Below are 26,450 nucleotides of genomic sequence, written 5' to 3'. Positions count from 1 at the left end.
CTTTCATTGCGAGAGACTGACACTAAAAGATCTGGTGGTTTTTACTGATGTTTAGAGCTATGAACATTTATTTTAACCATTTTGTGTCATGCCCTCTGTCGCATCCTAGCCAGTAGGCTCTCTAAGTGTGTGTGTGTGTGTGTGTGCTTGATTACAGGAGTGGGGTCAGGGTCTGCAGGGGTTGGGCTGCAGCTGCAAACCATCTCCAATCATCTCTGCTACAGATACTTGGCTTCAACTCCACCGCGCCGCCAGATCGTAGACTCTGTTTTCAGTCAGTGAAGTCCAAGCCATTCTTTTGAAATCTCTCGCCCGTATTTGAATGATTTACTCTTATCTGTTCTCCTTTGCCTGCTTGGCCCAACTCCGGCCTCTGTTCCACACCTGTACCTTCTGGATTTCACCTGGATCTGCACTCGCTTGGATGAATTCAAGCCAACTCCCCTGCCCTTGCTCCGCTCCATTCCACTCTCTGGCTCAGGACTCATCCTGCATTCCCCTGACATAAAGACTCACTCACTCATTGAAAGTGTAGTGAGTAAATGATTCTTTGCACGAATTACCTGCCTCAGTCTCTGTGTTCTGCATCTAGGTTCTCAAAACTAGTCCTGCCTAACATTTTGGCCCACCAAAGACCAGGACCCTGATATTCAAAGTAGACTGCAGTAACAACATTGTTCTAGCATTTGAGACTGCAACTATTGATAATTATTGATTATTTGTACATTTGGTTTGGCCCAGAATAATTTCCCAAAGCTCTTCACAACATCTTTAAATGTCCTGATTTGTACAACTCTCACTTCCACCTTATGGCGGTGAGAGCGAGCGTGGAGGGGGTTGGCTCTGGGACGCCAGAGCTAACTGTTGAGCCTCCCCGAGGTGTCGGGGGTGACGTCCAACTTGAGAAAACACCGGTGAAGGGAGGTGCCCACTTGATAACCCTGTTGATGTGCTGGCTCTCGCTGCCCATCTAACTACAAGTTTGAGTTATGGGGGCCGTTAGAGGCCATGTGGTAGGGTAGGGTAGGTAGGGTTATCACTACCTGGAGCTCGCATGATGGAGCCTTGGTCTGTTGAAGGTGGCAATGCTGCTTGGGGTGCTGTGACCACTAAGGGTCATGTGGTAGGTTAAGTATAAGTATTGAGATGAGGGCACAAGGTGAGGGGTTTCTTCACTGGGCGCTTATCCTTAACATAGGGTTAACCTTAACCCCCCATTTCCTTGCTGTCTCCTCTCTTCCCTCATGAAAATTAGGGAGCAGGTGGAGGTAGAGCGTACAGCCCCGTCCGGCGGGGGAGCCACCCCCGGACAGGGCACCTCTCCCTGGCTCTGCCTTCCCCATCTACTTTCTAACAAACCTCTCTCTACAAACTCTTCTCTCTGTCCTTCTCTCTATATTTTTTTCACACTCATGTGTGATTCATTCAAATTCCATATCCGCAAAATTAGTTACTATAATGTAAGACTAGAAAAGTGGAAAATTTTCACATTTTAGAAGCTGGAACTATAAAACATGGAGGGGCTACTGATCATAAAAGGCCGACCGGAAATTTCTTACCAATCGCGTATAAATCAAGTCCATATTGTACCCAGTTGTGGCTGTGATGGCAGCGATCCAAGAGGAAGCACCACGCCCTTCATCCATCTTTAAATCCAGTCGTCCACCCGGAAACACAGAGACTTCCTGTAACTGAGCAGCAGATACCAGCAGACAATCCGCCGTGAGTCAGGGTGGAACAGTTCAAAGCAGGAGATGCTTATCTGGCACTGCAAGCGTGAACCTCACTTTATCACAGGGAGACGAGCACACATAAGAATCTGTGCAAGGAGGAGAATATGGTCTGAAGCTGCCTTGGTGAAGATGCAAACAGATATAATCATGTGTTTGGGGGGGGTTGACTTGTTAATAGATGAGGGAGAGACCATTCTGAAGTATTCTTTACTCGTCATAGTTACAAAGAAAGGGCTATCTTCCATCTTAGCAAACATCAGGGCATCATTTCTAGCTATCAACATTGCAACAGTAGACTCTTTGAGCTTTCCAATCTTGCATTCGGTACCTTGATTTAAAAGGATAAACGATTCAGAAGATAGGGACTGCAGATTAAGCAAACAAAAGTAAACCTTTATGTGTGTGGCACTATTTTTAACTGTGGATGTCAGCACTGGCCTTGTTTTGACCTCTTAAACAACAAACTGCGACTGCACATATATTAGACATTGAGGTTTATCACCTGAGAACAAAACCTGTACCCAGTGTCAGCCACTGAAGAGGTAAAATGTTAGAGGGTATCAACCACAACACTTTCCAGCAGACAGACAGCAGTAAAGTAAAAAGCCCTTTCTCCCACGGTGCTGTCAGCAGTGATACTTTTGGCTATCTGTGCTCCACTGAAGTGGCTCCGACTCACTTGGCTTATATCTAAAGAACTCTGCTTTGTTAACAGCTCTTTTCAAGTGGTCTAACACCAAACGCCAGAGACTCTGTGCCTGAAGAGCTGGCTTAGATCCTGGAGGACGTGTTTTTGTTGGCTCGCCACAAAGGGAAGCAGAGAGAGAAGTTAGGTGTGAAACTTCAACTCTCCCCGCGCACTGTGTCGGAGACAATACCACAATCGATATGAAACCTTAAATAAAAACTCTGCTGACACTGATAAATTCCATCTGTGCAATAGGGCTGTAAAGGGAAGTGGAACAAGTTTTGTGTTGTGGCTTTCATCGCGTAGATCGGGACCTTTGGGGAGAAGCGAAATCATTTAAAACATGCAAAATAAACACACACATCAAGAGTCAAAATGTTACAGTTAAACATTAATCGACAGTCTTTAGTGTCACTTCAGTTTGGATTCATCACCTCCTCTGGCTGGGAAGTAACAGTTTCAACAGACAGAATATATTCGGGCCAAATAGGGCAAATCTCAGTTGGGGGTGATGCTGCTCTTCCCCGCTGCAGCCCCACTTTTTGTTTTAGGCTGAGAACAATGTATTTGCACATGAAACGATTCCCTGGTGCAGCATTAAAGTTGTTATACCGATTAAGGGATGGAAACGCTTTTGCTGGGAGATTATGAGGATCTGCCTTCTCTGTTTTTTTCCGACTAAATAAGCCATTAATGCTGCGAAAAAAAATGGAAATCATCACTTGGGAACAGGGGACGTAAATAATCTTTGTTTTCAGGAATCAGGCCCAAAAAAGGAAGGATGTGTGCAAACAGGACTCCACTTGACCTTTGCCACTTTCTCTCACTGTCCTTCTGTTACACACTTTCTCTTTGACACAGACTCACACCGGCAGGCAGGCCCGTCCTCTCTCGCGTGATATGTATGAAATGAGGCCTTCGCTGACATGTGGGCCGACACACAAAGCGTCATTTAGCACCGGGTCATTTGTCACATCAAAGCATTCCTGGACGCACGGAGGGAGGGCTCGCTGTAATCTGTCAGAGTAAAATGTAAACAGGGGACACAGAGCAGCGGGATCAGCGGGCCCCCTGCTGTCAAAGCGGCTCTGACCCTAAACCCCCAAATTTTCTCAGTTAACAAATATCTGGATGAAAGTGCATCTGAAATACTGCTTTTTGTCTTGAATGAAAGATTGATCTATGATACTTTTTAGCACTAACCTAATTTAGGGATGTATATAATTTAAATTTCACTATAATAATTAGAAATATAGATGTTTAAAATAATGTTTGAAGTTGATCAGCCACTTTTGTCAAAGTAGATGCTAGATGGCTCTAGGTTATGAATCAGAAAGTACAAACACTGACACTATTTTATTCTGCTATTTTGATGATTTCAGGCCTCTAGCATCAAGCCCTTTCAAAATAAAACCAAAAAAAAGAGAGAAAACCAAATTAAATCCACCATCCTTCTTGCAACATATAACCCTGAGCAACATATAAAAGGATAAGAAATCAATTTCCTGTTATTAGGCCCGTATCTTTTTTGAGATTAAATTAATCTGCCTCATATTGTCTTTCCCTCTGCAGCACTGGCGTCCCTCCTTCTGCTTCCCCTGTCTGCCATGCATTTATGAGCCTGTGGTTACAACCAGGCAGTGGGAAGGATGTGTGGCAGTGCGTGTGTGTGTGTCGAGGAGGGGGTATTGATTTCTGATGGATGGTAGGCGTTTTATTTCCACTCAACATGTGAAAAAGACCCCCCAGCATGCAGGGCTACAAGGTTAACACTCATTAATGTGACAGAACCAGGAAATGGAAGTCTCGTCCTCATTAGCACCAACCTGAGAGGAAGAGCTTTGATTCTCTTGGGTGATCTAAATGCATTGTTTTAATCCCAAATCTTTTAAATGATTTGACTAGGTATGCCGCTGATTGATTCAAGAAAGTCTTCCCTCACTGGGCTTTATAAGACTATTTAATGACAAACTAGAGTAACTTTTTTAAATAATTCATCATTTACCTTAAAAGTCAGTAGATCCTGCATGGCAGCAATTATTATTAATGAAGGAAAAACAGATGCCAGAAAGCATTTTATTTACACTCAAAGTCAAGGATTAAATGTCTTTGTATTTGACCAATTTAATAAGAACAACCCTTAAATGCCTCATGAATCTGTAAACAATCTGTAAATGGCAAAAGAATCCCACCAATGGCAGAAGCCCGTGGGCGTTTCTTCAGCCTTCAGTCATCCAGGCGGCAGGCGAAATGATGGAGAGCCGAAGCTGCGTCAAGACACCCAGAAACAGCAAGAACAAAACCGGAAGTAAGCCGATTAGCCTTCAGAATAAAATACATTTTTGATTGAAAGGACAGAGTGTGGGCATTTCTTTCGAATATGTCGTTTAAACATAACAAAATAAATTGTAATAACATTAAAAATTGATTATTATGAAATCAAACATGTGTCCACATTCCTATGACTAGCCTTGTTTCGCTATAAACTTACGATTTTATTTTAAATATCCCGAACGCTTTTCTTTTTTTAATAAAGCGTTGGGTAACTTTACACACTTCAGAGGAACAGAGCGGTCAAACTATCAATAACAATTGGTTAACTCTGCAGTAGGAATTTCTGCCTGGAGTTGGAATACTCTTTTTAAATTTACTTTTGGGACAGGCTAAAATAACATGCCGTTTCTGACTCGGTCCCGGAGCTCGCGCTTACCTGTGGAGCAAATGTGTGTAGTGGCAAGCAACGGTTTCCGCTCGTGCGGTGTTGTGATGGCTAGCCGACGTCGCTAGCAGGCTAGCTAGCTGTATGGCTGGTTTAGTGCTGCAAAGAAGGCGATAATTAGCTCGCTAGAGGGCTACGCTCGCTCGGCTGCTATTTTCTTATAGACAGTTCGCCTTCTCTTATCACTGCCGAGAAGGCCACCTGACGGATAATGCTTTGGATATTCCAGTAAGGTGAGTGTCACACAGACACAGTTAACCTAGTTTCACATGTAATGCCGTTAGCCTCGTAGCTGAATCACTCCGGTTAGCGGAGCGCAGCGGCTCCGACTATTCCCTGAATTCAGAGACATTCCACAAAATATTCCATGTTTACAAAATGTCTATTTGAGTGTCAATTTCTTTGGGCGTTTTTCTGTGCAGTGTTTGTAGACTGTATGTATTATACGACTTATTTTAATGTAATGACATTGCTTCTCTGTCACGGTTTCAATACATAAATTCATATTTTGTTATGAGACATCCCAAGTTAGCTAGCCACGCCAGTAAATAGCCCCCCCGGCACGCCGTGCTGGCAGAAGAGGTCCTGGAGTCCTCAACACATCTTACACATTAACAAAGTGTTGCGTTGGCGATACAGATAATCTGGGTTGATTTAACATCTACACTGCTACAGCCCACGATAACAGAGGAGCTGTTACACAGACAAACATCCCTGTATCTGAGACGGTTCACGTTCAGTTACTTTAATATAAGAAATCATCGAGTCTTCTCCCTCGTGCGGGGCTTTACAGTCTCGATGTTGCTCCACTGACTGTGTCTTTATATTTCATTTGCAGGAGGATCACCCGATGGACATTTTATTTTAAAACCCAGTGGATTACTCATTGTGCTTTTCGTAATTATGGAATAATTTTCTCCACAACATCATGCGCGCCGTCAGAACAGACACCGACCACTACTGCTGCAGAGATTTCGTCTCCTCTCATCTGGATTTATCAGGCAGTTTTTAAAAGACCAGCAGCCACGACTTATCTGTTTCTTAATGTGCTTCCGGTAAAACATTAACTATGCATCTGCTCGGGTCGGATATGCTCAGATACCTATAAACATTAGCGTGATTCTGTGAGAAGGAGCCCCAAAGAAGGAAGTCCAGGGCGGGATAGGTGCAAAGAAACTCCCCGTTCCCAAAGAAACATGGCTTCGGTTTGGAAAAGACTGCAACGTGTGGGGAAGCATGCCTCCAAATTCCAGTTCGTGGCTTCCTATCAGGAGCTGATGGTGGAATGCACTAAGAAATGGTGAGTTTTTTGAGTCGACCACAGTGCTGTCATTTAAGCCCCATGAAAACTGTGTGTCTCTGTCTGTGCTGGAATGCTGAGCTCGTTCCTGGTGGCCATAATTCACACACACTCACACTCTCAATCTCTTTGGTGTGCAGGCATGTCTGCTTGCTGGGAGGGGCCGGCTGCCTTGTAAAATTGCTATGTTTCTTTTTTCTTCTTCTCTTGCACCAATGGTGAATTTGTTTAGTTTGAGTCTTCAGTAAAGAGGTTGGCAGGCAGAAGGATTTCCCTTCACACTGAAGGACTGGGCTCAAGCCGCCCTCGCTCTCCTGAAATGTCCTTGAGCAATCCATTGAGTACCTACCGGGTCTAAGGATGCTGCAAAATCTCACCTCTTACCTCACTGGAAGTGGGGAGACAATTAAGCTATTAATCTTTTAAATTTTAAATCTTTGTCTGTTATGTCAGTAATGCATAATGTGCAGAAAGTCCACTGAAAGTATGGGCTGCTGACTGAGAAGAGTCTCTGATGTCAGTTTTCATGCAGCACGTCTCTCTGTATATGTGATAACTTTTGAAGGGATCTATTTTAATGACACAGAGAAATTAAAGTTAAAAACAAGATGTAAACACTGTTAAAAATATTGTATTGACAGCAAATGTGCATACACTTACATGATCTACAATGACATACCTGTTCTATTCTAAATACTTACTTTTTTGTTCTTTTCATTTCATAGTTTAAGGTTCTTCGTGTAAAATAACAACCAAAATACATTTCTGTAGGAAAGAATGAATGAATGATACACACAGCAAGGAGAGGAATGGGCTACTGGGTGTGTTTGCCAGAGGTGTAGATAGGTGGAGAGATAGCTGGTGTATATGCTACACCTGAGCCTGCAGGTATGTGTCCCGTAATGAGTGAAAAGCGAGGACTTGTTAAGCAAAGATGTAGCCTGCAGACATGGATTCTCGGGCAGCTTGCCGTAGGCGTGACTAACACAGCCCCACAGAGCTTAGACCTGGGACAGATGTTAACGTGTTGGAGAATGGAATGACAAAAATGTACATCTCTTCCCAGGGCAAAGGGTGGGTGGGCTCAGAACAGTCTGTAGTTTGCTTTGTTTTGCAATCTGAGCAAGTTTTTTTTTTTTTTTTTTTATGTTCATCAAATGCGTCTATATAACCAATTTATTCTACCTATCTATTTGATTGTACTTATCTGTTGTAGTTTGTGATAAGGGTCATGACATCCAAATTGAGCAACCCTTGTAGAGTGATTAAGTTGTCAGATTTATTTCAAATACTACCTGCATGTAGACAACTTCATGTAAAAAATATTATTCAATAACAAAAAGTGTCTGCATTCCCTTCCTTTGCGTGGCTGAGATTTATACCTCAGGGTCTCTGCTTGTCTTCGCGCGCGCGTGTGTGTGTGCCGCGCACGCCTGCATGGCTCAAAGTGTGCGAGAAAGCGTTGGCGCACCGTTTCTGCCTTCCTTGGACTTCATCAGTACGGTATGTTATTGTTGCAGTGGAAACTTTCCATCTATGCAGACTGGAAACAGTCCCCCTGAGCTCAAGTGGATTTCAAACCCTGAAGTCTTCAGAAGTGATTTTTTTTGAAACTCTGGAGTCAGAAACAGGAAGAAAGGCTGAACACTTACTTTGTGTCAGTGTTCTTGCGTATGTGTGCCCATACACACAGCTGTGGGTTCTTTGAATGTACATTGAGTGAAATATTAAAGCTTTTAGTACACTTGGCAAAGAAAATCAGGAGAATATTAGACAATTGAAAAATGTGTATATAAGAAGTATAAGGGTCTGTTCAGCTATGTGTGGCTCTTGACTTGTGAATTCTGTGCCTCAAGACTGGGGTATACTCAGGTAGAAAGTATGTATGATATGCTGTCCCACTAGATAGGAAATTAAACATGTTTATAGCTGTTCAGAACACTCTCCCTTGAAGTTGTAGTGAAAATGTATCTGTCAAATAGAGGACGAGAAAGTAATAGTGTACAAATATGGGGATAAAGGTGCTTTAAGTATTTAGACAGTCTCTCCTGGAGAACATTTATACTGTTGCATTCTGTTATTCACATGAAAAGTGAAGGAAATAGGTGTGTTATGAATGAAAAATGAAAGCTGGCCTCTTAATGTCTTTCTCTGGATAGATCTTCACTCCAGGTGGGACCTGTTTGGAAATGCATCTTTTTTAACAGTGATGACCAACGATACAAAACTGATCACTCAGATATGACTCTTTGTGCAAGCATTACATACTGTACATGTGCCTTTGTAATAAGACTCAGACAGTGGGAGAATCAGGTAGTGTCACCTGTAAATGGAAGATGATGCAAATGTAGTTGCCCTTAATCACAGTTCACTGTTGGTTGGTGTTAAGCCCATTTTTCCGGCTCTTTTTAAAGCTATTTTGATACTACCAGTAGCATTTGCTCTGGTTGGTGATATGTGAGCTTGTTGGATTGGTGGCAGAGGTCAACACTGAAGAGATGATTCTGCATACTTTTGCCCCAGACATTTTCTTCAACCAGCTAAAGAACTTTTTCTCCAATTTTCCCCAAACATTTTTATTTTCCTCCTAGATAAAGAAGGAAAGCTTTGACTAACAAGCAGCCGAGGACTGGGGGAATCTTCTGTCATATTTATGGTCTGCTAAGTAACTTGAGGTCTTTATCAGTTGCTCTCGTTGCCGTTGTCGACTCCTCTGAGGAGCAGACATGAGGAGTTAGCATTCCTCTCACACGCCCAGTTCTGCAGAATCAATTCAGACTCGCCATTAAAACATTAATGAGTTCACTGTTTGTGTTTGCCAGTGAAATGAAGCACCACTTACAGTGTTGCAGCACTGCCCCTTTGAAACTTGATAACATCTTTGATTAAAAAAACAAAACATTATTTTCTGTAGCCTTTCATCTGTTGCAGGTAATTCTGATTATTCAGGTCAGGTTTGGTAATAAAAAAACCCTGGCAAGTGATAGGTAGCAATTTATAAACCCATAGTTTGACCTCTCTTAAAGAAAATGACCTTTTTATTTATTATAAGTCTTTATAATATTGACTTTCCTACACACGTGCATATTTCAGTTACGTTTTCCTCTGCTGTTGTGATGGCTCTGTCTAGGTGTGATGAACAGCATGTGTAATCTGGTGTTTACGCTTTGTTTAGATGCATGTGCTTGCATCTAACATTTCCCTGATACCAACTTGACTCTGCATTTCGTTATAACATCACTGCCTGCCTACCTCACTGTTAGAGCAGCTTAGTAGCTCCTTCACTGGATGACTGTTATCCTTTTGCCACCTGGCTGACTGTGTGACTAACTGACTGCCTTCATAATTGTCATTAGTGGCGCTCTCATTATCTAATCAGACATTTACAAATACCAGTCAGTTAATGAGAGGCTGATGAGTGGAAAGTTAAGTGTAGGACAACAACACATGATACATTACAAAAACATATCGAGTCCCAAATGAGTGGACTAGTCTGCAAACAAATAGTCGGTGAGCATAATTTTTTCTACTCATAGCTGCAGTCCAGGCTCAGAAAACGCTAATACGTTTTTATTCAGGCTCAAGCAAATATAATCCATACACACGACACGGGTGTGATGGAGCAGTAAATGTCTGCCTGTTTTAATTGTTTTATAGCTCCCTACTCCTGTTAAGCTTCTAACAACAGATTGGATTAATTATAGTTCCCCTCATTCTCTGTCACAACTTTATATTGTTGTTCAGGGACCATACCTCTCCTCTAGGTTTTCCTCGCTTCCTCTGCATTGTGTTTTTTATTCTCGTTTTTTGCAGGTTGTTTTTCCTGGTTTGCATTATGTCCTATTTTGAAATAACTCCTGAAAGCAGCACACACAGCAGCTTGCAGAGTGCCTCCATGTTTCTTGCTCAAGTTATTGGGACAGTCATGGTACAGTTTTCATCTTATGTGGCAAATGACAAAACTTGTCCAGCAATTGGAGTAAAGAGCAAAGTTCACTAGCAGGCATCTCTCTGGAGAACAGGTGAATACCGATGACGAACCCTGCAGATTGTCGGGTCATACTCTCATCATGTGTTGAATATTTCAGTTCGCAGCTGGTTTCTGTTATTTGGTAACTGGTCACATCATTTCGATGCTCTTGCACACAGTTCTGTGCGGTGAACCACCATACCGCAAGCGGGCGTTAGTGTTTCACCGCGGTTAGAAAAATTCAGGACTCTGACAGTAGCTTAGCTCCGTCTATCCTCTCTGGCAAACCAATCAGTGCTGGGTGAAGGAAAACAGGCCACTAACTGGGCGCCGCTTGTGATTTTTTTCCGTTAATGTCGCCACAGACACCCAGTCTGTAATAATACATGCAATTGCAAAGACTTTCATCAGTGGGCCATAGGCTCAATCACCATTGTGTTCCCTCATTCAGCAGTAGATCGTGACTTAACAGACTCTAGGCTTAATCCAACATTTTTTTAAATGAAAATCTTCAAGATCTTTAAACAGGGCTGTATAATACAGTATAGAAATACAAGCTTGTGACCAGAGAGTTGTTGGTTCCAACAATCAGTTACTGACAAATGTGTGACACACTTCTCACCCTATTATCAAGAGGGTTCAACCCAACGACGAGAAACTCCGGCAACTAAGCAAGAATATTACCCTCTGTTAGTGTCCCACTGAGGCTGCTGCTTTTGAGCAAAAATGTGTTTTTGGTCAACCTGATAAAACAGTTTAAAAACACCATCAAAAGTAAAGAGTTTTATTGCCGCTGACAGACGTGTTGACTCGCGTGACAAGGAAATGAGAGTCATACACTCAGAACAACACAGAGAGGCTATTGATTACATGGTAATTCTATCCGGCTACATGCAAGCATGGCTAATCGAGACCGCTTCCCTCACTGCCGCATGACAAGACGAGGAAGGGTGAGGCGTTTTGATGAAGAAGTCTTTACATCAATCAAGGACTGTGCAAAACCCTGAAGGCACACGCACAACAGCAGTCATTTTATACAGATTTAGATACTCTGAAGACGAACACTCACGTGCTCCAGAATCAAGCAGATTTACACTCTGCCCTCGGGGTGTTCGTTGGTGCTGCGATTCTCTAGTCTTTAACCTGCTTGCACCGGAAATGAATTGAAATGTCTATAGCTAGCTCCTGGAGATAAAATGGTTTCTGAGTGGTGCAATTATGATCTACTTAAAGTTATTATTCCTCCATTCTTTATTTATTCACTTGTCATTATGACAGTCAGAGCAAGGACTGTACTTAGATCAAATCAGCAAACTGCATTACCCTGACAGCTAAAGCCTTGAAGGATTTGATTCCCACAACAGCCGGGAGCTCTGCGTTAACCTGCATTATCCCATCAAAGTTCCAAACTCAAGCGTCTCTACTTGCTCCCTTATTGTGTTATCAGTAAATAAAAATGCAGGATTGTAGCTGCAAGCATCGGACTGTCAGTTGAGTCATGACTCACTGTTTCAGTGGAAGTGACCGGCGCGTGTCAGGCTGTGACATGTCGTCTTCTGTCAAACATGTGTGCGTTGTGGCAAGCGTCCATCAAGTCTCTGCCAGAGAAACACCTTCCTGCCAGCTAGTCTGACGTGGCTCTCCATTCTATTCAAATTCAGAGGCCTTGACACATTCCTGACAGTAAGTTTGGCAACAGGAGACGGTTTCCCTGCCAGGTGATAGTACGCTGCAGTTGTTTCTGTTGTGCAGAAATGCTGGATGAAACCACACAATTTGGTTAATCAGGCTATTAAGTTTTGTAGAAAAAGACTCTCTTACTTTGTGTTTATTAACTTAAATTAGTACATCTTTCTGTGTTTTAGTGTATGTATATGAAATGAAGGCACAGATTTGCATCCAAATTGGCCTCCGTCTTTGTTTGAATGTATTTGGAAATTTGGGCCGAAAGGTTGTTAGTAAAAAGCCATAACTGGGGTGAACACAAACACATGTTTTTATAGTTCATACTTGTGTTTGTAATTTGTGTGCTTACGCATCACTTCCTAAATTCTAGCATTTGCTGTTTAACTCTGCAGACTGTCTTGTTCGTTCAGAACAGCTTTCAGCATTTATCTCCTCTTCTTCTGTAATTGTTTTCTTGCACCAAACCCATTGCTGTCAACCAGACCAGCTCCCACACTATCATTAATGCTCCTTTTTCATTTTGCACTGTATCTGTCTTTGCTGCCCCCTTATCTCCTCTCATTCTGTGTCTCTTCTTTTGCTACTTGATCTCTCCTCTCTCTGCCTCCCCTCACTTCTCTCTCCCTTTCCTCTCCCCGATAATGTCACTTTAACTGCTTTGCAGTGGAATCCACCCAAGTGTACTTGTTCTGCACTGCAATTATGGACACAAACAGGCATTTACACACCCCCCTCCCACACACACACACACACACACACACACACACACCAAGAGACATGAAACATTGCAGGGTTGTGAAGCAGTCAATGGGGTGTTAAATGTGATGAAAACTCTGCTGGTGAGTCTGTCTCTGCTGCTGTCAGGCAAAGAAACACATGGCCCTGGAGAGTGCTCATCATTTATCAGCCTGCAGAGCGCTGCTGCTGCATCTGCAGGCTGATAGAGGTGTACGTGTGTGTGTGTGTGTCAGGAAGGCAAAGCAAAACACCACAGGTACCAAATTGACAATCATACATTTTATCATTTCAGTACCTTTTTAAGTCTTTCTAAAAGCAACAAAAGTTTAAAAAATAAAGTGTTTCTTAATAAACTTTACAAATTGTTGCCGCATGTGAAGGAGACTTGTTGTCAATGATTTAGTGTATACAAATGATTGATATCAAGGTGGTAAAGAAGACTGGGACAACACTAACAAGCTTTCGTAAGTAGGTCAATGTTAAACAGTAGAGATGGCAGCTCAATCAGTGCATTTACATCACGGACAAAAGGACGTCTCTTTCTCTACACGAATGGAGATTGTACAGTAATTCATGACTCACGGTTGTTGTTGTTCTCTTAGAGTTATTAAAGAAAATTGTATCGTTTTAGAGCTATTCATTGACTTAGGCAGCCCACTACAATAAAGTCTGTGTATCAGAAACACTGTCTTGTGATGTCCAACAAAGTTTTCTTGATGGAAAAGGAGACTCTTACATGTTTTCTTTTTGTATGGAGCAGCAGAAAAGTTGTAGCATGGCATTTCTGAGATAATTTGACTAGACAAAGCACGTCCTGCAACTTTTTCACATTTATTATGTTGATGCCTCAGCAGCTTCCCTCTTTTGTAAAGAAAGTTTTCTCCCCTACTCTCTATTCTGTAAAGCAAATATACGGTCTCTGCAGACCAGTGAATTCCCTTCTACCCCCCATCTGGACTTTTGAAAAAGTTGATGCTACTGGTTGATCATTTTGTGGTCATGTTGTTGATAATTTAACACACTTAATTAGATTCTTTCCCAAAGTGACTTGAGTTACGTTAGTGTCTGGCTTTCAGCCTCAAGCTGCAAACTTTAGGTTAGATGAGGCTGCTGGCTCGATGGTAAAGTGAAAGAAACAAACATTTTTTAATTCAGTTTCTCTGTTAGGCAGAATAACTTCGGTAAGTAATTAAAATCACAGCTGAAGCTCTGATCGGCTGACTGCTTATGTATCGTTGCCTTAAGAAATGGACGTTGCTTTTGTCACCAGGGCTCCTTGTTTCCCTTCTGTTAGTGCTCTTAGCCACATGATGGTTGCTATTCCTGCTGTGTCAGTCCCTGCCTTGGGCTCTTAAAAAGCTGTTGTAGGGAGACAACAGTTGATGGAGGGGAGATCTTTATTATCCAATTTACCCCACTGTAAGGGAGCTTCTTCTCATTCCCCTCTTTATGTTGGACACACTCCACGTTCATCACTCGGTCTGTGTTTGTGTTTTTATCCCCTGCCTGTTTGGAAGCCAAAGTTTGCATACAAGCTTGTTTCTGTGTAACTGACTTGTGTCCTTCTCTTGAGAGTAAAACTGTGCAAAAAACTCAATTAGTTTGCATAGAAAATGTGATGCTTTGAGTTTGCCCTGCCAGAGCCTTAGAGGCTTTTCGCACAGTTAATGCAAACTCCCCCGTCGCTGCAGAAATGGAGTGATAAGAGAGTAATGAAAGCGCATTAGAGATGAGCCAGTAAACTAGAAATGAAACATGCATACTATTCCCAATGTGTACACTTCTCTTTAAACATGAAACACATGGACTCAAGTTGATTTTGCAGCAGCTCCTAAAATCTTCCACCCTTCACTATAGGCCAGACATGTAGACACATTTCATTTTCTTCTCCTGACTGTCAGTCAGCCACTTAAAGCCCACTTTCTTGACAGTTGCCTCTCCTCTACCCTCCAGGGGATATGATTCAAATAACTCTTCCCTGACCCCCATCCCTGCAGGCAGGTGGAGCTTCTGACCTTCACTTTCAAGCATCCATCCTACCTGCTTCACTGCTCTCTCTGAGTCTTAGTCCTTAGCTGCAGCAGATCTGTAATTGGCCACTCCTGACCTCCAGTCGGTTTATCTCTGCAGTGTGTTCATGCAACTATCCTTGTAAGCAAACAAACTTTCTGAAAAGATAACAAGCAACTGACATGAGACAACCCAGGCTGCTTAATGAAGGTAAAAGTCAACTGCTTCTAGCAGTCTTCAGCAGGCTTGATGTCTTTAGGTCCTCACTGGGAATAAAGAATCCTGCAGAATATCATGTAACCCTCATCATTCTAACCCTTTTCACGTTTGACGGAGGAGGCGCCGAGTTAAAGTCCTAGCATTACTCCAGGCTTTTTGGGGAATCATTGATTATTTAGGCATAATTAAAGCCTTGTTTTATCGGCTGAAAATATCGGCTGAAAAATGACATATCTGTCGATGCCGATATGTAATTTCCAAGCCATAATCTGCAGATACCGATAACGTGCCGAAAATATTGTGCGTCCCTAATTTATATCTGTAGCCCTGTCTATAGTATATAAATGTTTATGTTAGCATGTAAAGCTTGTAGTCCTTTTTAATCTACACATATTTCTAATTCTGTGCATGTACCCTGCATACAATGTGAATTTCTTATGTGTACACACACCTGGCCAATAAAGCTGATTCTGATTCTTCAGTTACAAACATACAGTCCCACACATGCAGACAGACGCAGTCAAGCTGCCCAGCAAGCTGATTAAAATCACTCCAGACACTTTAGTCTGGCTTTACTGCTGTCAGCATTAACTCTGTGTCATTGACCCAGCTCCTGGTTGCCACATACACACTAACTGTTCCGTAGCTGCAGGTCAACAAACTGTCAGTGTAAACCCGAAGAACACAGTAATACACACAGTTTATAAATTCTGCAAATGCACACATGATCGTGTCGTCTCAAAGGTCAAATTGAACGATACGTTCCTTCTGGAAAAAACCCACTGAAACTTCCCAAAGTACTTACAGTGCAGAATCCACTTCTTCTTTCTGCTCAGTTCACATTGTTTCAACAGAATATGTGTAAAGACGCAGCATCTGCCAGTTTTCTTAAACTGGAGTAAAAGTGTGACACAAATAATGTTCAAATAAGTGAAACGAAGACAAAACAATTGATGAAATTTTAGCTGTAGAAAGGCTTAAACATTTAAAAGAAATAAACCAGAAGTTGGCAAGTATCAACAGAGATGCGTTGTTATATTCTCAAGTTCAGGTGCAGTGAATATATGGTGATAGTGGAAAGGATTGTTTGTTTAAAATGCTCCCAAATTGCTCATCACACTCTGCAAACTGTAGATGTAGATTTAAAGACGTAATTTGCCTTTTCAGGTTGTGTCTGGCATGTTAATATGTGCTGTGCGTGTTCACTTTGTCAGGCAGTCTGTGGTGTGACAGTGACACAGATTGTGTTTGTACGTCTACATCTGTCTTCATAGTAAAGGCCACAGTGTGACTGATAGCGTTGCAAAGTGAGAGCCACCCACCCTCTCTGTTTCTGTCCTCCTCCTTTCCCATTTCTGTCACAAGTCTCTTCCCACTCTCAATCGTCCTTTTGATGCCGTTTTTGCTGAATCAGAAATTGCCAAGTAGGTCAGTTCTAAAGAAAAAAAACATTTTTAGCTAAGCTTTTCCTGACAGGGCTGTTACATTTCTGAGTAAACAATTTGTTGAAAGCGTTTTTAGCTGTCACTTCACTTTGGCTGCATGTTTGGTTAAAAGCAGCTACGGCTTTGGTGTTGGAGCTCTGCAGATCAAGGACTTAGAAGTTTGAATGTCTGCAAGTGGCACTATTTCTCTTTCAGTCAGCTCTGTTCATTATTATGAGTGTTTTACAGTCATTTAAACGGACCTACATCACAAGTAAATCGATGAAGGACTTTTCATAGGAAAGAAAAACTGACATAAATCAAAAACAGCATTTTATACATACACATAAATATTTATAGCAGTACTTACTGAGGGGATCCTCAGCCTGTCCAAACTAAAGAGGTGTCTCTCATGAGGGCAACTGAGATTGAAGTATTTGCAGAGTTTGTGTGCTGCTGTCTAATCCCAGAATTTGGCATCCCTGCTCCTGGAAACCTCAAGTAAATCCCGCCATTTACTTAATAGGAGACAAAAACATGTTGTTTAGAACAGCAGATGTAAAAGCTTTCTCAAACTGGATTTAACACAAGAAAAACAGACCTGTACACAAATATACATCGTCAAATCCCTGTTGCACGAATGTGTTATTATTATTGATAATGAACCGCAAGATACAAAGATATAGCCTAATACTTGTCATGAGTTCTGATATCACCTTTATCACCCTGGAGTCTACATTTGTCAGCCTGTATCACACTGTACTAGATACTCTTTGCAGTTCTGCAGCCTGTGGTAAAAGTCTGAGAGATTACATATCGGTGTGCTTGTACTGCAGCAGTGTTTCAGTATGCATTGCAGCACTGTAGTCTGATGTTTCATCTTTCACAACTGCTGTTTTACAGCACAAACAAATCTGCATCTTGCTCTCTCTCATGTCTGTGATTGACAGGCAGACATTAGGGTCTGTTGGCAGCCATCAAAGCTCTTTCTCCTCTGAGTATTGTCGGCAATTAGTCAGGATGATGCAGTACACAAGCCCATGTGGAATCATTTCCTTTCAAATGATTCTGGGTTAGAAATGTAAAAAAAAAAATGGGGCAGTTTTTCCTCTTGGAATTTAAGTCAGTATTGTTTTTTAAAATACACAATACTACTCTCTCTGCTATGTTTAATCGCCGTCACTGAACTCAACCGTGCCCTACCCTGCTATCTGGGTTTGTAGCACTCTGCTTGTGTAGTTTGTGTGTATGTGCACTACTGGTCCGGGGGGGGTATCTGATATCAAAAGTGAAGTGGTTCCTTCCTCCTGCCTACAGGAAAGATAGGGCAGCTGCAGCATCCTGACACACCCTGCACTTCCAGCCATGCAGTGCATTTTACCACAAGCGCAATTAAGCTGCCAAACTCATTGTTTTGATGAGCTAGCTTTATTTTTATGTTTGTCTATCAGGGGGGGACATGATGTCCCAAGAGCTACAGATCACAGGATGCATTTCTTTTTGTGAAAGCACCCATGTGTTCCCCTGAGCTGTATGGAGATAACATTTTTAGATGTAGAGGCACATTTCGTCTGCCTGTCCTCCTGAAATCCATCCGATGAAACAGATTTGCTTCACTTGAAAACCAGTGCAGCTCTGCAGTCTACAGCTGCCCTGCTTTATTTGATGAAATGATGCCCAAAGCATCTTTTCACTCAGGTTTCTTTCACAAGTGTGCAAAATAAGCTCATGCTTCCGTATTGAGCAGTGTCCTAATACTTCAGAGTCCTGAGCGGTGCTGTGGCTGAGCTGATACAGTGTTGATGCTGATGAAGAACTGCAGCAGCTGCTGAGATGCTGCCTTCGCTGCACAGAGAAGATAATGTTTAAAACACAATCATAAGCACTGAATGACAGTCGAGCACTTTGCGAAGCAGCCTCTTCCTCTGTGTGAGTGAATGGGTGAATGGGACAAGTAGTGGAAAAGTGCTTTGAGTGGTCGCAAGAAGGGCTATGTAAGTACAGTCCATTTACCATTGACTTTATCTGGCTGTAAAAACCTTGTGAACGACGAACAGCTAAGGTAACTGAACCCAAAAACAAGGTGGGCACTTTGAAACAGATTAACGGCAGATCGGTACGTAGACATCCTTATGTTGTGTCCTCAGAAAAGTGTTCACAGATTTTTAACATAAAACAGCTTTTTTCTGTGTTTTTTTCCAGTTCAAATTATATTTTTTTTGGGAGGAGGATACCACTGAGAATAATGTTGCTCCTGGTAAAAGCTTGTGAATGATGAACACTGAAAGGTCATTTTGAGTAGGGATAGACCGATTATTGGCCGGGCTGATTGTCGGCGCCGATATTCGGCATTTGACGCATATTGGCATCGGCCTTTTTTTTTAAATTTTTAAATTTTTTTATAAATCTGACGGCCGATAAGAGTTAATTTCTTTGCAAATTTTACTTTACTTTTTAAAACTTTGTTTTATTTACTTTATAAAACTTCAGGAAGTTATTTATTTATTTGAATTTTCAGTTAACTTTATAAGACATGCTGCTGACCCTGGGAACTCCCTGCACTTTTTGTTTGTTTGTTTAATAAACATATGCTTAAAGGCATTTAAACAAAGTTAAGTGTTGGAGTTTGTATTATTCAAAATTTTGACGCCAATATTTTAACTTTTACTGCAAATGAATATCGGCTCCAAATATCGGTTATCGGCCTCCTTGACTACTAATAATCGGTATCGGTATCGGCCCTGAAAAAACCATATCGGTCTATCTCTAATTTTGAGTCTTGGTAAGACTTTAGGGCCAAAAATACCAATTAAAAGATGTGCATTGAAAAAAAATCCTGAAATGGTGATGTAGCTTGCAGGTCGTAAACATATGAAATACTGTCTAAAGTGTTGCTTGATGGAAGAGCTTCTGTGTTTTTTCTCACCTGTTGTGATGCTAGACTGTCTTCAAGGGAAACATTTAACACCTGGTTGTTCACTAATTGCTGTTTCTCAGGATGAGAGCTGCAGTTAAACGCCTTAAATGTTAATGTAACAGGGTTTATCTGTGTTTTGTGTCAATCTTGGAGCTCTAATCTCTGCTCCTGCTGAGCTTGCTGACCCATTTTCACTCTTATCGGGCCCTGTCTCTCCAACCTACACACACACGCTCACATTATAATTTATCACAGATCCTTTATTCATCTTTCCTCCACCTTTCTTTGTTCTGACTTTTGCATTCTCATTTATCGCACATCCAAACCAAACGCCATTTCATATATTTTTCCTCTTTGAATTTTCTGCCGTCTCATGCTGCTGCTGAATATCTTTTTCTTCATTTGTACAGACAGCGTTATACAGAGCATATCGGGGTCTTCATGACATTTGATGAATGCAGGAAGAGCTCTCACTCTTTGCAGAAAGCAGTTACTGAAATACTTTTGTTACTGGTTTCCAGCAAAAATACAATATTTAACATTATTTTCATGATGAATGTATTAGTTGTTTGTTAAATACATGTGCATTGCAATATCTTTAATACACCTCATGATTGCATTTTCTTAGCATCCTTTGAGCACACCCTTGAACAAACTACATCTCAAGTCTAGTATAAACCAAAGCCTTTAATATTAGAATTGTTTGTAGTATTCATGAGGGCTCTTGAAAACATGTCATGCATGCTGAACACGCCCTTTCATTTCTTCTGTGGCCGACTTCCTCTCATTTGTTGTCTCTGCTGATGCGTTCCTCTCTGATGGCTCATTGATATTTGAGAATGAACATGCAGCCCTAAGATTGAAGACAAAAGCAAGAGGCAACGACTCCAAGAAGTGTGCAGAAGTCAGTTAGCCTGCAGGCAAATGGTTTAAATTTTTCTCATAGCACAGCGAGTACTGTACACAGAAAAAGAAATAAGGGGATGGTGTTTGTGTGTCTGCTCGCTCTCTGATATGGCCTGTGTTGTTGGACAATAGCGTCTCTGTCAGGCCTCTCCTCAAGGCTGAAATTGTTGCCCGTCATTCTCCCTCTCTCTCCTCTCTCCTCTCTCACCCCTCCTCTTTCCTTCCTTCTCTGTTCTCTTCTTTTTCCCCCTCTCTTCAGTGCCTCTTCCCTCTGTCACACAGTCAGTCATTCTTTTTCTTGAGTCACTGCTTTTCTGGTGTTCGTCATGTGTCTTTGACATGAGTGCACATGCGCACATCAATTCAATGTTGTGTTTGTTATGCTTAAGTGCACAAACCACAAACATCTAAATCACAAAACCATTGAAACACAGCGTGGGACGCATTATTGGTCGAGCTGTAACAGAGACGGAATACAATTGAGTGATTTTAATTGATCCCTGTGGGGCAGTTTGACTCCTTTCTTTTCCCCATTGTAAGGTCAGAGATCAAACTCGGTTATTGAGCTATAGATTGGCAGCTTGAGCAGGAGTGTAAAGCTGTAGTGGGGAAATACTTGCCAATACAGGGACTTACAGCCGCTTCACACTGGAAGCGCGGCGTGTGTGGCGGCAGCGGGACGTCTTTATTTTCATATTAAATGCATGAAAACAGGTTAGTGCCTTCGGACCGCCGGTGTGAGTCTCGCATCTGACTCGCGTGTCTTGCGCTGCTCACACGCTGAAAATCTAGAGAATTGGAGGCTCGCCTATTTTGACCTCGAGTCGCGTGTGTTTCTTGGCCAAAATACACGGTGAAAATGAAATGTGATGAGTCCTGTTGATCTCTGACAGCAATATCAACGTTAATTGGTAGATAAAGTCACTCAAAAAACTCTTTATTGCAGTTCCTGCTTAATTTTCTTTGAAATAAAACATAGTCATAAGTCTCATGTAGGCCATGATTACATTATGAAAGTAAAACATGCATAAATAACATCAGGTTGCAGACGTTATTACTTCTGACGCAGCCGCTCTGCTCATGCTTCCAGTGTAAAGCCGCCGTTAAAACAGGACTTTGACGAACAACTATTTACACACAATCTTGTTGATTGGCACCTGCTAACTGTGCCACCCTGTTGTCTGTGACTGAAGCCACAGAAATGGTTTAACGTGCACACTTATACACAAGAGTTTTGAATGTAAATGTCGTACTCTTATGGAGGCGCTTTATCAAAGTAAGCCGGAGTCAGGTCCTGGGAGTTTTGGTTTGGTTTGGTCTGAAATATCGGATGCAGCGATCCATCTTTTTCTTTCTTCTTTTTCGAAGTACTGAACTGATACAGAAGCTCTTATTTCACAATTTAAAGATCAGTATGCCTCTTTGATCAGTTTCCTTTAACATGAGTTAAGACAGTGGTTCTCAACTGGTGGGTCGGGACCCAAAAGTGGGTCGCGGAGCTGTTTTCAGTTCAACTGTTAATTGAATGATTAGTAATGGGAATATTTTCCTCTTATGCACTCTTGGTCCTGACTATTATACTGTTTAAACTACTTTACTGTTCCCCATTCACCACGCACACAGTGACAAAACACACATGCAGCAGGAGTGACAAGCAAGCAGGTCGAGACTTGCCGACCTGCCAGCCAGCTAACTGCCTCGGCTGTGTTTTGGATGATTTCTCAGGCTGATAAGTAAAATAGCTCTTTTAAAGGTCCCTAAATTTGTCACAGTGTTCTCAGCATCTCGTCAAAATAGCGAGTCATTTGTCATTTATTAAACGGCTCCATGCAGGTTTTATATTTCTGATTGTTTAGAGTGTGTTTTCTGAAGTGTGATCGTGTGGTTGTGTCACTCAGTAAGCAGGAATAGTCTTGTTTCTTGAATATTTTCCGCTGATGTCTTTAATCAAGAGTGATTACACGTTAGTTAACTGGGCGGTTGGGTCATGCTGTCAGTTGTCAGTGTGACTCTGACCTGGATTGGTTTTGGTTGTTGTAACTATCCACCACCCCGTTCAGTTTTATTTTCCTGTCACACTAACCTTGTGTGTGTGTGTTTGCGTGTGTGTCCTGCTGCAGTCCACAGAGACAAAGCAAGGGTTTAGCCGTGTCTCATGATTTATTCATAACACGAGTGGCTGTGCAGGTGTGTGTGTGTGCTGTTGTAGGTGATGTGTGTGTGCGCAACAGTCGGCTTGCCAGGGTTTTACAATGTCAGATTCAAGAAGCAAGTTATCAATTGCTCTGGCCTTTACATGTTGATGAGTAGATAGATGGCGGCACAGATATAGTTTGATAAATGACTTTACTCATCTGTCTTGTCTGTCTTTCCTCTCAGGCAACCAGACAAACTGGTGGTGGTCTGGACACGCAGGAGTCGGCGGAAATCCTCCAAGGTTTGTATTTGATGAGTGGCATTTTGACACCAAATAAATAAAACAATAAAACTCTTGAAAAAGAAATCATTCTTCATGTTCTTGTTTTTGTCCCTCTGTCCTGCAGTCCCACAGCTGGCAGCCTGGCATCAAAAACCCCTACAGAGGAGTGGTGGTGTGGCCTGTACCTGAGAACATCGAGATCACTGTCACTCTGTTTAAGGTGGGCTAAGTGCTGTTTAATTAGCACAGAGATGAACACGTCTATGTTTAAGGTGGACCTGGTTATTTATAGACGATGAAAGCCTTTATGTCAAGGTTGTTTCCAAACATAAGTTTCATGCCCATTCTCACCTTGCTTCAAAATAGGAGATTTAGCACCTGATTTTATATTGATTATATGATTTGTTTTATTTCAGTTCATGAAATAACTAGATACTGACGGCAATGTATTTGAATAAAATCATTTAATGTATGTTATGACTGGAAGGTTTACACATGTATAGTTGTACAGATGTGTCTGTAAATGACACACATGTACAGGCAGTGTCTGTCACCGTGCCTGGCTTACTTAAACATGCTGGACCTCTGTGCTGACATGCTAGCTCAGAACTCAGTGTCTTGTTACCGCTCTGTGTCTTAGACCTCGTCCTGTCTTTGCTCTGTGTTGATGTTAGTAGTTTTTCATGTATAGATTTTGGTACACCATAGATATAGAGAGGTGAAGTCCCTACCTTTTATTTTTATTTTTTAAAAAGTATGCATCATGGTCAATAATGTGAGACAAATTTATTCTTTATTTCTTTTTAATAGTGTTTAAACTACTCCTGAGCTGTTTGTCATTTTAAAAGATAATTTTAAAAGTCAAAAATGAAACTACGTGACTGAATGACAACACAGCCAAAAGCAGTGTTGGGTAATGTTACTTTTAAAAGCAGCTTTTTACGTTACAAGATTACTGCCATTAAAAAGTAACTCATTATGTTACTGCGTTACCTACTGAGAAACGCGTTAGAGTACTTTTGCATGACAAATTTTTCTTAAATTAGCCCTTTGCGAGTTGTTGTACATGTCGTAATATCTACCTTTTGAATTAATTGACTCTACCGTCAATGCGTAGCCTCGTTTACGGCCCATAATCTGTAACTCTGCAGCCTGATAACAGGAATGACAGACGCAATATAACCTTTACAGCTCTTTATTATGCTAACGATCTGACCGTGAACTTGGCAGAGGCATACAGTGTCGGCACAGCTGTTTCAATGACAACAATACAACACAGGCTCTTGTTGCGAAGCTACAGATAGTAGCCGCAGATGCTACTTCAGAAGAAGAGCTCTTCGCAGCTGATGAGCACTTATCCTCCAGGCATCACTTCCACAGTCATGTTGTTCTTGCCCCTTTCGCATAAAAATTCAAAATAATGTGAATATTTTCACGAAGTAAAGGCTTTCCTCTCTGCGATCTAACTAGTTGAGTTACCTAGCAACGCGTGCACACTGACACAGCTGTGTTTCCGCTGGTACACAGGAACCTGCCAAGAAGTAGGAGAGAAACAGAAACGGTGCTTTTTTACTCTTTACAACATAAAAGTAATATGTGTACGGATTACTTTGAAACGCGTTACCCCAACACTGGCCAAAAGTTGCCTAAGTGGGGTAACTTTACCACTTCACTAAACCTTGTAGTGCCAGTCTTGCATGCTATCTCTTATAGTACAGACTAACTTTTCTTTTATATAGCTGCAGCCCTTAAATGGGTCTAAATGGTACTTTACTATTTTACCACCTCATTTTTTAAAACTTTTTGTTTTTGGTGAGGTTAATTTACAAACATCATATGTGTCATTCATGGCACAACTCTGAAAACTGGATCAAAAAAATAATAGTCTCTCACCATTGACTACCGTACATGTTGTATCAGAAATAAGGTTCATAGGGTCCACTGGTAGAGGAGGAACTTCACCTCTCTTTATACACTATTTACAAAATAACAGGAATGAAGTAAACCCTAATCTTACACAACTTAATGCAGAGGGCCCGTACAATGCTTCATCTGGACTTATGAAAGACGGCGCTCATAGTAACAAATTTCAAATCTGATGTACCTCCAGACCTTTGTAAAAACATGTAAACACACTGTGACGTCTGCTAGCCAAAGGTTAATTTTCGTATGTGCTGGTTTAGGTTTCCAGTTCACTCGTTTAGCACTGCTGTACATGTAAATGTCTCTCTATTCCGGGCCCACTTCCACTTCCTGTCCCAGAGGAAGCAATAAAGCTGTTTTTATAATGAGACACAAAGCAAAGCTAATGGCGGTACAGTTAACCTACCTTTGCTGGATAAAACCACAAATCAAGTAACATCGCCTCTGTAATCTAAAAGTGTGTTGACTTTGTTGAAAGAGTTTTCTTCTTTATACAGCTGCCACAGTGAAACAAAGTCATTCTCATTTTCACAGCTGCTTTATTGAGGCCGTGTTTGTCTCTTAGCAGCTTATCAAATTGTTATAGCTCAGGTGATGGCAGAGAGTGGTGACAAATAATTGCTCCTGAGTTACATTTTTGCTTGTGACAAACAACTGCTGTGCAGGCTACATAAAGCACATAAAGTTATATTACATCATTGTTAACTAATGTCAGCTTCCACATAAACACCACACGCTGCGCTACTGCTCCCTCATTTAGCTGAGAGAGCTAGAGGTGTGACAGCAGAGAGAGAACGACTAATGCACCTTCACTTCAGTGACAAATGTACATATTAAATTGGCTGCTCTGCCTAGCCCAAAGCGAAAGATTCATCACTCTAAGAGTGCTAATTTTGAGTTTGGATACACAGCTGCTGATCAAACATAAATCTTTCTACCAAGGCAAACCCTTGTGTGTTTTAAGTATTGTGAGCTTCCTCTCTCTAGCTCACTAAACTGACCAATCTCTCACACAAAGGCAGATATCGACCCCCTTTTAAGTGCAGTTCAATTAAATTAAATTATGGTAAGAAATAACCTGGCTCAGTGTGACGGTAAAACATGGAAAATTACCTCTCTAATACCTTTTATTTTATCAAGAACTTTCTCATTGTACAGTTAAGTACACACATCCTGCATATGCCCCTGTATACGGCAATGGAAGAGATGAATGAAAAGGAGTCTTGTGTGTTTTCTGTGGGTGTTTTTAAGACAATGTGGATCTTTGAGATTAATTTAAGGAGTGTCCGTGGTTTGCATGTTTCACATTTTATTGAAGTGTGTCATGCAGTGTCGGACTCTAAGCCACGACTTGGTCTCAGTTATGGGTTTCTTCATTAAAAGACTAACGGACTAAAGGAAGACTTATTTTGAATTGACACTCCACAAGTTTTACAAATAAGTCAGTTCTTGTACCACAAATTTATAATACAACACCTGCAGAACAGAGGGGACATTTGCTAAACGGGGAGGGTCGGGCAAAAAGATGCTGTTGGTTGTGTTATGCTAAATGTATCACCCAGGTATTCAGAGCTTGAGCCATCCTAGAGAGTAAACGTAAGGACATTGACATCCTCTGCTGCAACAGCTTTCATCGGTCTCTCTCTCTGGCCTCCCAACTTAATGGATGTGCAAAGCTAAATTGCTGCATTACACCTTTTTAATGTCACACAAAAAGATTGAAGCCATAGTAAAGCCATAAAAATGTAATTCTAAAGTAGTTATTTATACACTGTGTTGACTCAAGGTTAAAGGAAAC

General features: G+C 41.5%; 1 protein-coding gene across 6 annotated transcripts in view; it reads left to right on the top strand.

The window, feature by feature from the left end:
- The first annotated feature begins 4,995 nt into the window (after nt 1–4,995).
- ehbp1 (EH domain binding protein 1) overlaps nt 4,996–26,450 on the top strand; it is a 157,150-nt gene continuing 135,695 nt past the window's right edge. For all 6 annotated transcript variants that reach the window (XM_069658238.1, XM_069658235.1, XM_069658240.1 and 3 more), the window contains exons 1-4: nt 4,996–5,373; nt 5,979–6,440; nt 22,690–22,747; nt 22,854–22,949. In XM_069658238.1, coding sequence (XP_069514339.1) covers nt 6,337–6,440; nt 22,690–22,747; nt 22,854–22,949 — 258 coding nt within the window. In that variant the 5' untranslated portion in view covers nt 4,996–5,373; nt 5,979–6,336. The remainder of the gene's footprint in view (nt 5,374–5,978; nt 6,441–22,689; nt 22,748–22,853; nt 22,950–26,450) is intronic.

The sequence above is a fragment of the Semicossyphus pulcher genome, unplaced genomic scaffold (genome assembly GCF_022749685.1).
Source record: "Semicossyphus pulcher isolate SPU_LCO1_2020_fin unplaced genomic scaffold, fSemPul1.0.p SCAF_12, whole genome shotgun sequence".
Taxonomy (NCBI): Eukaryota; Metazoa; Chordata; class Actinopteri; order Labriformes; family Labridae; genus Semicossyphus; species Semicossyphus pulcher.
Note: the sequence above shows the minus strand (reverse complement) of the source record. Positions and strands in the feature narration are given on the sequence as shown.